The sequence below is a fragment of the Portunus trituberculatus genome, chromosome 39 (assembly GCF_017591435.1).
Source record: "Portunus trituberculatus isolate SZX2019 chromosome 39, ASM1759143v1, whole genome shotgun sequence".
Classification (NCBI taxonomy): Eukaryota; Metazoa; Arthropoda; class Malacostraca; order Decapoda; family Portunidae; genus Portunus; species Portunus trituberculatus.
Genome location: NC_059293.1, coordinates 12,183,504 through 12,196,742, shown reverse-complemented (window position 1 = coordinate 12,196,742; position 13,239 = coordinate 12,183,504). Strand labels below are relative to the sequence as shown.

The following is a 13,239-nucleotide window of genomic DNA, read 5'->3' as shown; positions in this document are numbered from 1 at the left end:
TCGAAAATTGTGGGTGGTGAGACTTACTCAGCAGAGGTGGTGGAAGAACAAGAGGAGGTCACTGAGGTGGTGAGGGCATCCTGATCATCATTTGGGGTCTGGGCTGGCATCTCCTGTTTGGCGAGGGACTGTGCTGACCGGCCCTGCAGACACACAAGAACACTTCAAAATAAGAATAGCATTTATTTTTTCATACACAAGAAATATGGAAGAAAGTGTTTTTCTTTTATAAATTTCTGATATGTGTGGAGGGCAGCTGCAGTGAATCAGATGTCTACAAAGCTTGCGTGTGTTACTAAAGATGCAAGAATGGGGAAAATGCAGAAGCAAGATCATTTTGGGTGAATGACACATATAGATACTAGACATCAGCGTGTGCTTGAGAAATGGCCCTATACAATACCATACCTGCATGAGTCTGGCAAACTTCAAGGCAGTGGCTTTCTCTGCCTCTCCCATGGTCTCAGTGTCAGCCTGGGGGTTGTCACGGGAGGAGTAGCGGGTGAGGACAGCACGTGCATCACACCCTGCCTTGGCTGCTTGGTTTGCCACCTCCTGCGTGAAAGGATGATGGTGGTTGATAAGGGGCTGGAGAAGGAAGAAAAGCAGCTCTGAGTGCATATTGGTGGTAGTGGTTGTTGTTGTGGTGGTGGTGGTGGTAGTGGTAAAGGGTAATGGTGGTGGTGGTTCACATGAAACAGGAAATGTTGTGTGGTGTATGAGAGGAAATAGAGACTCATTCACATACATGAGAAAGAAAGATACTAATAAACATGTATGGTTGAAGTAGAGAAGTAGCAAGGAAAAGTGAATGCTGACCTATTTATTTTAATGCACTATCCTTATTTCTTCACAAGATTGAGCTGAATTATACTGCTAATTAAACTTTCTGACAAGGGAAATTGTAGCTCACATCTTACATTTTGTCTTGCTACTCCAACTTCCATTAAGAGTTATGAGTTTAGACATCAAGGCAGCATAAAGCATGTTTTAGCAATGATGTAATGTGTTTCAGCAGAGGCACAGAGTAAGCACAGTGAGTGGAATGAGTAGGCCGAGATGATAAGAGAGTGGCAGTAAACATGATGAATAAGACGTGCAAATGACAAAGAGCACACATACACATACACACTTGTTAAGTAAGCTCATTGCAATTTAAGGCAGAGACATTTAATAATAGACTGGATAGAGTTGATGAGACAATTCACATAAAAAAGTAAGCTTAACAATCATCACACAAGACAGAAATCTTCACTATATATGAATGAGAGGCAGACGCAAAGCTGTTAGTACATGGAAAGCTAAGCATGTCAAAAGTGAATATGACAAAGAGAATGTGCAAAAATTATAAGGAGGAGGAGGAAGACAAAGATACTAAAAAAGTCATTCAAACATTAACATGGGGAGAAGAAAGAGGGAAAAGACAATGAGAAAATGGATGAGGAGAACAAGATAGATTTTGTGAAAATGTAGCAGCATTATCAGAGATGCTCACCTTCTCACTCTTGGTGAAGTCATGGTGGTGTCCTGAGGCGTGTGGGGTAGAACCAAGGCCCAGCTTCTCTCTGAGGAGCAGCACGTGTCGGGTGCGCTCCACCTGAGTCAGCCGAGTGATTTTCTCCAGCTCCCACTGGTGCTCAAAGATGAGAGAGTCCCCTCTGGGTCTCCATCCATGGAGATTCTCCTCCCCACGCACATAAGTGGAGCTAGTGTCCAGGACTCTCCTCTGCCGCCGCTGCAAGCCTGCCAAGAGACCCACCCTCAATCAGTTCCACCCCAGCCCAGAGCAGGCGTGTGGGGCTGTGGGCACTCCGAAGGCCTGGTGTGTATTGGACAGGAGGAGACCGTGGAGCACAACAGGTTACATATGAAGAGAGCTGGTCACGGGTCACTTACTAGCAAGGTTATGATCATGCCCCTCTTGTCCTGGGTCAAGGTTAAGATGATGTTTCTGTGAGGCAGACTAAGTGAGTCAGGGCACCGGGGCTCAGGGTGGGACAGAGAAACACCGGCACAGCATGGGACACAACAAAGGCTACACACTAGTGCCTCGGGCTACAAACTAATGCCGCCAGGGCTACAAACTAGTGCCGCTAGGGCTACACACTAGTGTCTCGGGGATGGCTAAAAAACTTGGATCTTTAAAACACACACTGTGCATTTCAAAAATATATATCCCCAGAGAAGAAAAAGTAGTGAACATATTGATTTTCAAACTGCACTTCTACTGCAAGAAGAATCAAGCTTTTGTCTGTCAAAACAGTGGATTTTTGCTTTTATTTAGGAGGGATAAAACTTGTTGGTATGAAAATAATGCATTTCTGTGAAGGAATCATTGACAAAAATCAGGGAAATATACTGCAGTGCCATGGTGAAAACACACCAAAATGCCATGATGCTGAGGGCATGACTGCCTTGATGGGGAGGGGAGGGAGGGAGAGAGGGAGAGAGCAGAAGGATAAGGATAGAAAACCTTCCTCTATTCATCTGGATGTGGAGGTCATGGTATTGAGGTCACAGAGGGTCATGAGGAATGACAACCAGGTCAGGCAGGTAACAAACAATTAGGGATGAATCAAACAGGAACTACATCTGTATTGTAGTTTCCATTCAAGGGCAAGGCAATAAATTTCCTCCATAATATGTAACCTGCTTGTGTTGGTTTACAACAGAAAGCACAACAACAGCTGTGGCTAGACTCACAAGACGGTTACAGCAAGTGAAAGCAAAAGGTTTTAAAAATCCCCGAAGATATTAAGAGAAAAAGGGAAAAAAATTATGGAAGATCAGTAATGGAGTGGTAGGAAGCTTTACTGTGCTGACACTTCAAGTGTCTAGAAATTATCACGAGTGCTCTTTAACTAAACACCCATCAAGACAGTAATTTCTATCTGAAGTCTTCTCATTTGCTTATTTCTAATACTTTCATCGATACAAATAACATGATTCTGAATTAAACCTAAGAAAGTAAAATGACAAATAAAACAATACTGACTCATCCACAAGTATTTTATGAGAGGACTTCAAAGAGAGAGAGAGAGAGAGAGAGAGAGAGAGAGAGAGAGAGAGAGAGAGAGAGAGAGAGAGAGAGAGAGAGAGAGAGAGAGAGAGAGAGAGAGAGAGAGAGAGATCAATAAGCCATAGAAAGCATTATCACACATAAATATGCACATAATTCAGTTAAAAGAAAAAAAAATTGTGTCCACAGCATTAATAAAGCTAGAAAACAACAATAATAGTAGCAGTAGCAGAGGCAGCAGTAGCAGTGATGGTAGTATAGTTGCAGTAGTAGTAGTGATGGCAGTAGCAGCAGCAGCAGCAATAGCAGTTGTAGTGGTGGTAATGGTGGCAGAGGAGAGGAGACCGAAGGAAAGGAGGAGGAGAAGGAGAAGGACAAGAGTAGAAGAGAGGAGAGGAGTAGGAATAGGTAGTGGTAATGGTTTGCAGGGTGCGGCCAGTCCTGACACACCTGCCTTTCTGTCTAACGTTCCTCAGGTTGATGAGAGTGTGAATAAATAAAATACAGAGAAAACTAAAGGAAGGATGACTAGAACATATTGAGAGACACTGGAAGAAGGAAGTAACAGTGAGTGATTTTGAGATATGAAGGAAAAGTAAAACTGGAAAGAGGAGAAAGAAAAAAGGGAGAAAGGATAGAAAGTTTGCAAGCCCCAGAGAGAGAGAGAGAGAGAGAGAGAGAGAGAGAGAGAGAGAGAGAGAGAGAGAGAGAGAGAGAGAGAGAGAGAGAGAGAGAGAGAGAGAGAGAGAGAGAGAGAGAGAGAGAGAGAGAGAGAGAGAGAAAAAAGGCATACAATACATAGACAAAAGAAAATAACAAAACAGCCTCTCACTAAAAACAACACAAAACAACAAATAACACAGACAGAAAGCACAGATGAACGGATATACAGACACACAAAAATCACACAAACTCACACATAGAGAAATAAATAAATAGACAGACAGAAAGACAGACAGCAAGCCAGCCCACGCATGAACCCAGGCCACCAGCACCTGAAACTCACCCCACTCCCACACAGACACATAGGCTTGCCCCCATGACCACCTCTCTACATGGTGTTGGGATTTAACCACAAACCTGGACTACCTGCTTCAGTCGCTCTCTTCAGAACTGTCTCATAGACCCCGCAGATCCGGTTGGCCTCAGCGTTCTTGTATGAGCCGCTGAAGATGTGACGAAGGGAGCGGGGTATGGTGCGTGAGTCCCTGCCGTACACCACCATGCAAAGGTCCTTGGTGATGATAGCTGGCTGGGCGTTGTTCTCCAGCTGTTGTTTCAAGGTGTGTGGAGAGAAGGGACAGTAGTGGAGGGGAGTTAAGGAGAGAGATTATGTTTTGAAGGAAAGAACAAAGAAAAATATGGTTGTTTGGTGGCAGTATGACGGGATGGGGTGGCAGAACAAAGGAACAGCAGTGATAGGGAGTTGAGGAGGGAAAAGATTATGTTTAGAAGGAAAGATGGAAAAGATAATTTGGTTGAAGACAGTGTAAAGGAACAGAGAGATGATAAATTAAGAAATGTATTAAAGAAATATTTAAAAGGAAAACATAAAGGAAAAGAAGAAAGAAGTCATAATGGTGAGTAAAGGAAGGAACAATGATGTGTAAAAGGAAAATAGAAAGACAGGGAAAGGATGGTGAGAAGCAAAGGGCACAGAAATGATAAAGTTTTGAGAGTAAAAGGAGGATAGATATGTATAAGGAAAGTAGAAGGGAAAGGACAGGATAAAGAAGAAAGAATGCAGTGTATGGACAGTCAAGAGGGAGACAAAAAGATGATGCATAAAAGGGAAGAAGAAAAGAAATGAGATGGTGATCATAGAGGGGTGACAGGGAAGGAAGAGGAAAGGAATAGTGAGAAAAAAAGAGATGGAAGAAAAGATAGAAGAAAGAATGGAAGGGATGATAGGTAGATAGTTTTAGGGAAAAGGGAATTAGAAGATAAGACAACAGAAGGGAGAAGGAAAGAGGATGAATGGAAGGAATATTTAAGATTATTATTGAATAAATATAAAATGAATAAACACACTACTGTAACACAGCATCACAAAAAAAAAAATTTCATGTATTTAACTCAACTCCTCACAATCCTTAAAAGCAACAAAGATGGATGGAACTCATGAACACCAGATCACAAAGAAAGATATTATTCATCCACATATTTCATCCACAAATCCTCACATTCCATAATATGTACAATTCCCTAATATGTGAGTAAACCCGTGCTCACAATCTTGCTTCCCTTTTACTAATAAACTTTATCTTGTTATGTATTTTCTCTTCCTATGACCTGAATCCTTTCAAAAGGGAAATTTCAAGACCTCAAGAAAAATTACAATAAAGCTCTTCTAATGGATTAGCACCTCAGTGGGTCTTATATATATAATATATATATATATATATATATATATATATATATATATATATATATATATATATATATATATATATATATATATATATATATATATATATAGTTCCTCTTGAACATAACCCCTCTTACAAAATGCAAACAAGAAAACACCCTAATCCCAAGAGGAACAACAACAGATAACTCTCATAAGCACCAGTCCAGCCCACACTCAACCACACACCTCCAGATAAGCAGAGATGGTCATGTAGACGTGCTCGCCAGGCAGAGTGACACGGTTGAGCATCACTGAGTTGTGGAGAGAGGAGTCCCAGGCGGCTTCGAAGCGGAAGAGAGTGCGGTCCTCGCCAGGATACTCAAGGTACTCGCCAGGGAAGATTCCAAGGGAGAGGACTGAGGTGTCATTATTGTCGTCTTCATTTTCAGGGGTACTACGGATTCGACCTGATAGAATAGAGGCAGAGTACGTGATAGGAGAGACATGATGAGACAAATGGTAGGGTTTTAATAGGTTAGATCCACTCATCTTTCTAACACTACTCACCCATCACTTTCATTATTCATTCATAATTCAACTTTCTCAGACAACCCATCCATCATTTACATCATCCACTCAAATTCTCTCAACTTTCCAATACATTTCATCCACTCCTCCACTCACCAGCCACAAGCTCCCTCACGTCCCTCCACACCAGGTCCTGTGAATGCTCGTGCACAATGGTGATACGGATGCGTCGCTGGATGCCCTGGTGGAGGAGGAAGAGGCCGCGGCAAGGCAGGTCGTCCCCGTGCTCCACTACTGCAGGAACGTACTCTCCATTCGGGGCTGTGTTGGGGGAAGTGGAAAGGAGGATGGAAGGAAGGAAAGAAGATGGAAAGCCAGGAAAAGAGGTGGATAAAAGAAAGGTAAGAAGGTAAGGAACCAGAAAGCAAGGCATAACAAGGAGAAAAGGTGAGGCAGAAAGGGTGATAGAAGATAATGAAGAAGAAAGAAGGTGGAAAGATGTAACAGGGAACAATGAAGGATAAAGAGAGGGAAGGTGGGAAGCCATGCATGGAGATGAGAGCAAAGAGGAGAAAGGTGGAGAAGCAGGGATGAAAGAAAGGAAACGCATAACAGGAGGAAAGATGAAGGATGATAGGGAGGAAAGAAAGAGGAAAGGTGTAGCAGAGGGAGTGATGGAAGATAAAAAGGAGAAAGATATTATAGAAGGTACAGTGGAAGATAGTAGAAAAAGGAAGGAGAGAGGAGTAAGTAGAGGGGAGAACAGAAAGGTGATGAAAGAAGAAAGAGAAGCAAGAATGGTTGGAATAAAGGAGGAAGAGGGGAAAGAAGGGTAATTAGTGCATTTTCATAATAATAAAACCAGATTAGTCATTTTTGTCATCCACCAGTTTTCTGTTTATTATCATGAATAAAGGAAATATACTGTGTGACTTTAGTACTTCAGCAATTCTGTGCCAGATGTGGAAAAGGAAATAAATGTGGAATCTGTAAGACTGTGTAAAAGTGAAACTGTAACTCTGTATAAAAGATAATATAGAAGTAAAACTATAGAAGTAAGACTATATAAAGGTAATACTGTACAAGCAAGACCTTAAAAATTAAACCATAAAAGTAAAATTGTGTAAAAAAAACTATCAAAACAAGACTGCATAAAAATAAGTGTGTATAAAAGTATGACTGTATATAAAGAGTATGTAAAGGTAAGACAGTGTAGAGGAACATAGGTCTTCTGAGCCACACACCTAGCTCGCAGATCTCGAACCAGACGAGGAGGTCATGCCTGGCGTGCACGTGGGAAGTGGATGGGCTCTGCATCACACCGAACTTCGGGGAGCGGATGGGCTGGCTGATGGGAATAGCGGGTGGCTGCATCCTCTTAGGGGGACCACGGGAACTATTGGGGGGTAGGATGCCGGGAGGTAAGCTGCAGCCCACCGCCAGCACCAGCAGCAGCACCAGCACACAGATGCCAGAGCACATTCAGCAGCAGGGTGGTGGAGTGGGGAGAGGGAGACAGCATAGCACAGGGTGTTAGACACAGACAAACATGCGGGAAGGTCGGGAGCGTTAGCGAGTACTGAAAAGCTCTATAGTAAAAGAAATGGATGACAAGTGCATTTGGTTGGTTCACTTTATGTTCACAATGATGCAAAAACATATCAGCATGAATTAAAAAAGAAAGGCATGAATGCAAAAATGAAAGGGTATGAATGCAAAAAACACAAGGGCATGAATGCAAAAATAGAGGCATGAATGCAAAAATAAGACATAAATGCAAAAAATAATGGGTGAAAACAAAACATGAGGCACATTCTTGTGTTCTAAGCCGTGACAATAAACGGCCATTAACTTGACTACATACTGTAATCTTGATTCTTTCATCAACTCAAGTGATGCAAATACTATAGCTGAATATACTAGCATGGGAAATTAATGCACAAAAAAATAAGGCTGCAAACACACATACATACACACACCAATGCACACACACACACACATACACACACAAAGGTCTGCAACTTAGTTTGGTTGTTAATCATTTTCACTGACGAACAAGCAGTTACTCTCCTAAAGGGCCAGGATGCAGTGTGTAGTGTGAAAGATCTTGCCTAACCAAGGATCAAACTATATGAAGTATAAGCTCTTTCTGTGGTGATTTACACACACAAATGCATGAACACACGGTACACACCATAACCAGAGGGTTGGGAAGGAAGGGAGACAACACTTGAGGTGCTTACTCACTCACACAGCAGAAGGAGGAACAGAGGTAGCAAAGGAGAGGGAAGCAGTGACAAGCCAAGCAGCAGCAGTGAGGCAGGGACGCTGGAGACTGACTGGCATCATTTACTATACCTAACTATTATATGTTCTAAATACACACTACAAAATTAATGTACCAGATAGTATAAATATATTACCATGTTACATGTCCTTATATTCTCTCATTAAGGAAAAGGGCAATAGTTAAAAATACTGAGCATTACAGAAATTGTATTATGAGCTAGAAAAATAGGGTCATACCTAAATATTCTCTTGTATGCATTTTGAAAATCTATCAATAAATATAAACAAAGTTCATATTGTTGCCATGATTAACTGAAACTTTATGAAAGAAGATATGATCATGAAGAAACTTATTACAGAATAATACAACAGTAATTTTCAAAGGAGAACGTCAAAGAGTATGCTTATTCTTTTACATTATTACCAAGCAGTGATCTAATGTAACATCTAGTAGCCATGACACCATTGTCACATTACCACTACCACTATAAAAATTCTAAATGATGGGAAATGATATTCAAGAAGGAACCAGAAAACAGGAATCAACAAAAGGTTTCCTCTATTTCTTTCTTGTTTTGTGGAAATGTCCACTTCCTTAAGACCAACTCCCATCTTTCTGTTATTACCTATTCTTGTAGACATATCACTGAATGAAAGAGCAAGAGAAATAATGACCAATTGATTTAAGGCACCACAGATCATAAATCATATTCTGAAATGCTTCTGTGCTGGATCCTCTCTACATTCAGAAACCTTTAGCAACCTAGTTGAAGTTGCACAGATTTTTAAGGGTATTTTTCAAGGCTCTATTGACAGATTAACATTAACTTTATTATCAACAGAGGAAATACTTTTGAGAATCTGGCAAATACTTTCTATTGCCTTTGAAAACAGCTGTGATGAGAAAGCAAAGCATTCAGAAGTGGCTCCAGTTGAAGTTACAGATTTTTATGGGTATTTTGGGCCGTTCTTGAGACAGATTAACAAGGCTTCCATAGTATCAACAGAAGTAGTATTATTGAGAACTAAATCAATAATTTCTGTGGCCGTTAAAAATAGCTGTGGTGAAATAGGAAAACATTTCATAATATGGGTTCAAAGAATATTAGAGACAGGGAACGAGAGTAATTAGAGGGACCCAACACTGAATGAAGTTGGACTTACAGTGAGTGAGTTTTGAAAACAGTCATGATGAGAGACCAAAGTATTTCAAAATATGGCCCCTAGAGGTAACCGAGTGAGAGAATGAGAGAGAGAATAAATAGAGGAAGTGGACACAGGACTAGGCTGGACTTACAAGTGTGTGGCGTCCTGGCGTGAGTCTCGGTGAAGTGGGTGCTGCTGGTAGTGACCGAACACCTCAAACACAATGGGCTGAGTCCTGATGTAATCTATGAAAGCTTTGGTCACTGTGACAGTGATCTGTTGGATGGGGAAGAGGAGAGCAATCAAAAGTGTGACATTAAGTTTTGTGAGAGTTATGTTCAGTGGATAGATGATTTCTGAGAATGTATGAAATAATATGGGAGGGACGATGAGTGTTAGGTAGGCTCAGGTTATGTTTAGTGTATGGATGGTTTCATGGAATGTACAAGATAATTTATGATACTTTTGAGAGAGAGAGAGAGAGAGAGAGAGAGAGAGAGAGAGAGAGAGAGAGAGAGAGAGAGAGAGAGAGAGAGAGAGAGAGAAAGCACACAAACAAAAGCAAACACAAATATGCAACTCACACACAGATACATATAAGAGAATCAAACACACACAGAAAACAAAAATATCACTAAATAAATGAAAAAAATAAAATAAAAAATAAGAATAAAAATACAAATAAAATAAACAAATGAAAAACTTCTCCACTTTAAAGTCAGCATAAGGTACTCACATTCTGTACATGATAGAAGCCCAGTGGGGGTCCCTTGCCAGTGTTTTTGACAGGCTCGGTGGAGAACGCCTCATCATGACGGTGCAGGAAGCTGTGGAGGTGTGGGCAAGTTAAAAAGACAAATTCCATAGTTCAGAGTAATATGTTGGTGTAACAATGAGAGGAATTCTGCAGCTTAAAAACAGAATACGAAGCTTATGTATCAAATTCAATCTCACTGATTCACATAGGATCTTTAGAGTAACTGTATATAGCATTGTTTCCTCAATGGTAATCTAGAAATGATATTTAGTAAAACCTTTAACAGTAATAATAGTAATAGTTGATTCTTCAAATTCACAGAAAGAAAATACAATATTACAATAACTTCACCCTAAAACTAAAGATATTGCTGTAGTAATTATAGTAGTGATAGTTTTCAGTCTTTTCTTTTATGTAAAAGAAGCACTGGACAAGGGCAACGAAATTTGTAATGACCAAGACTGATTGAGGCATTTCTTAGGCAATTTATATGGTATAAAGAACTCGTGCTTGGTGAAATTCGCATTTGGCGGTAGTTTCGCCAGACTAATTAATTTGCCAAGTGCAGTGGCTTATTGTATATATATATATATATATATATATATATATATATATAAAAGGCCCAGTTAGATGCCAAGTCCCAATAAGAAATACAGCTAAAACGATTAACATGGAGAATAACAAATAGTAATAATTTCCTTAAAATGTACATCAGACACAAACTCACTTGAACTGGCAGAAGATGTCGGCATACTCAGTGGAGACATCAAAGGCCTGGAGGACTGTGACACGGAAGGTAAGCTCCTGTCCGAGGCGCAGGTGGGGTGGCAGGTCATCATACTTGCCACTGTCACATGAACTGGCACTGCTGTCACCTCGTCCACTGTCCACTTCACACACCTCATCTGGGAAAAGTTAAAATTCAGCTAGCAAAATACATAAGTCACAGTAGCACCAAAAGATAATAAAGTGAATAATATCAACAATCAAATTTTCATTTGACATGATATTATACGTTTTCTTCTTGGTCTTAAACACATCTCATTGGGGTAATAGCAAAGTTAAAATTCAATCATATAAATTCTCAAGTTACAGTAATACTAAACACTAATAAGGTATCATCCACAATGAGTTTTCATATGACAATCTTGGTCTTCTTTTCCTTAATGAGGTTACCTGCTCTAGTGTATTATTACCAATGACTCCTGTCTCCTGCATTCTCCTCCTCCACGCCCAGCTGTCTCATGTCTCTCTGGATTTTCTATCCCAATCTAATCCTTTGTCTTCTCCTAGTTCTCCTTCCATCTTCACTTCCATCCTAATCACATGGCTATACCAACTCAAACATGCTACTCTTGCCTCTCCATGACTGGAACAACAACTGTATACAAATAACAACAGTAGTATTATTTCTATTACCTTCAAGCTTGATAGTGTCTCCTGGACCCACTTGTCCCTCCACAATGCGTTCCTCCTCTGCTGCAGCTGCTGTGTTCTTCTCCAGCACCTGGGCCGAGAGAGAGCCTCGCTTGGCACGTGGCCTCTTGAAGCTGCCCTCATTGAAAGATATCCTGGCTGATTGCCTCACTCCTGCTGGCTGGGTGCTCTCCACAGCATCATCCTCAGATACTGGTTATGTAAAAAAGGAAAAAAAAGTTTCACAGTCTCACAATAAAAAAATGTTACTTGGTCTTTCTTGGGCTAATCTTCTGCATTATATATACTTTTATTGATGATAAAAGAGTTATAATGAATAGCACATATAATAAGAAAGGAAGCACAGAGTCATCACTCACCAATAACAGCCTGCACTGCCACCTTGAGGTATCCTTTCACATCACCACGTTCATTGACGATGGCCACACGATGCAGCAGAGGCACAGGGTACAGCAAGTTGCTTAGGTACAGGAACCCTCTGCAGAAAAAACATACAAATCAGAACTCAGCAATAGCATTATGTTAAAGTAGTTACTGAAAATGCATAATCAGTGATGGATCCAGGGTAAAATTTGGCACAGGGAAGCTAACCTGGTGGGGAGCTTCAGCCCCCATCCCCCCAATGGATCTGCTACTGCTATTAATACACTATCTATACACCTGAAAACACCATAAAAACACTGGAAATATTGTCTTCTGAACATTTTCTTGTTTGCCCTCCTCCCACTACTAGTTTACTCACCTACATCTAGTAACCTTGCCCTCGGCTGCCGCTGTGCCCCACCCACAGTCCCATGATCACCAACACACCCCGTCCCACCCTCTCACACCTGACTTACCTCTTCAGCCATGTACAAAAAGTGAGTCTTACTTCACTGGGAAGCCACACACACTGCATAAATAGTTTTCGTCTTCGCTGTGCTTAACGTTCTCAATAAACCATTTTTCTTTAATTTTGGTTGCGTTTTCTGCTCATTCCCACTGTTTTTTGCACATAGCTTTTTTTTCTTCATAACAGAGAGAATGCGGGATAAATTGTTAAATGATACACACTATCAAGACATTGCTACCTTAATATGAAGGAAATACTCCAATAATCCAGTGCTCTTTACCCACACCCTACCACCAGCACTGCAGCTCAAGGAACACTGACTGAGGAATGAGGACTGAAGACTCAGGAATAGGATCTGATTGAGTGACTTGAGTGAGGTCTGTGAGGAGTTGAGACAGTGCTATCAAGACCAAAGATCCACATCCTTTATTCTATTTATGTTCTCTCAATCATTAAAATTGTTTTTATACAAAGTTGAATATCAGTTAAGAAAATATAGATTAGCAATACCCAAGAGAGGCAAAGCTCAGAGAAATTCAAAATCAAGGTATCATAAACTATCATATCTATATTAAGATTGTCGTACTTGTATTTTTCCCTTCCTTATCCCCCCACCCATCTCTCTCTCTCTCTCTCTCTCTCTGGTGGTCCTGTGGATCCACAATAAAAATTTAGGGGGCTAACCTGAATTCCTGTACCCCATGAGATTGGTAGCAAGCCACTCTGAGTGAAGCAAGCCTAATCAGTAGATTGGGTTGAGGGACTCGGGGGGCTGCTTAAACACCCCCAATAAATTCTTTTAAAATTTAACAATCTTGATGGCATTTTAAGGTATACGCATGCCTAATTTTATGTAATAAAAACAGTAACAATGTATTAAT

At 40.7% G+C, this 13,239-nt stretch overlaps 1 protein-coding gene across 1 annotated transcript in view; it reads right to left on the bottom strand.

Annotated features, from left to right (window-relative positions):
- The window catches only part of LOC123515533 (kinesin-like protein unc-104), a 103,281-nt gene that overhangs the window by 6,753 nt on the left and 83,289 nt on the right, over nucleotides 1–13,239 (bottom strand). The window contains exons 22-33 of the mRNA XM_045274244.1: nucleotides 11,886–12,004; nucleotides 11,509–11,718; nucleotides 10,817–10,994; nucleotides 10,069–10,159; nucleotides 9,484–9,608; nucleotides 7,142–7,323; nucleotides 6,054–6,218; nucleotides 5,616–5,836; nucleotides 4,100–4,289; nucleotides 1,496–1,743; nucleotides 409–588; nucleotides 28–143 (exon numbers count right to left, since the gene is read on the bottom strand). Coding sequence (XP_045130179.1) covers nucleotides 28–143; nucleotides 409–588; nucleotides 1,496–1,743; nucleotides 4,100–4,289; nucleotides 5,616–5,836; nucleotides 6,054–6,218; nucleotides 7,142–7,323; nucleotides 9,484–9,608; nucleotides 10,069–10,159; nucleotides 10,817–10,994; nucleotides 11,509–11,718; nucleotides 11,886–12,004 — 2,025 coding nt within the window. The remainder of the gene's footprint in view (nucleotides 1–27; nucleotides 144–408; nucleotides 589–1,495; nucleotides 1,744–4,099; nucleotides 4,290–5,615; nucleotides 5,837–6,053; nucleotides 6,219–7,141; nucleotides 7,324–9,483; nucleotides 9,609–10,068; nucleotides 10,160–10,816; nucleotides 10,995–11,508; nucleotides 11,719–11,885; nucleotides 12,005–13,239) is intronic.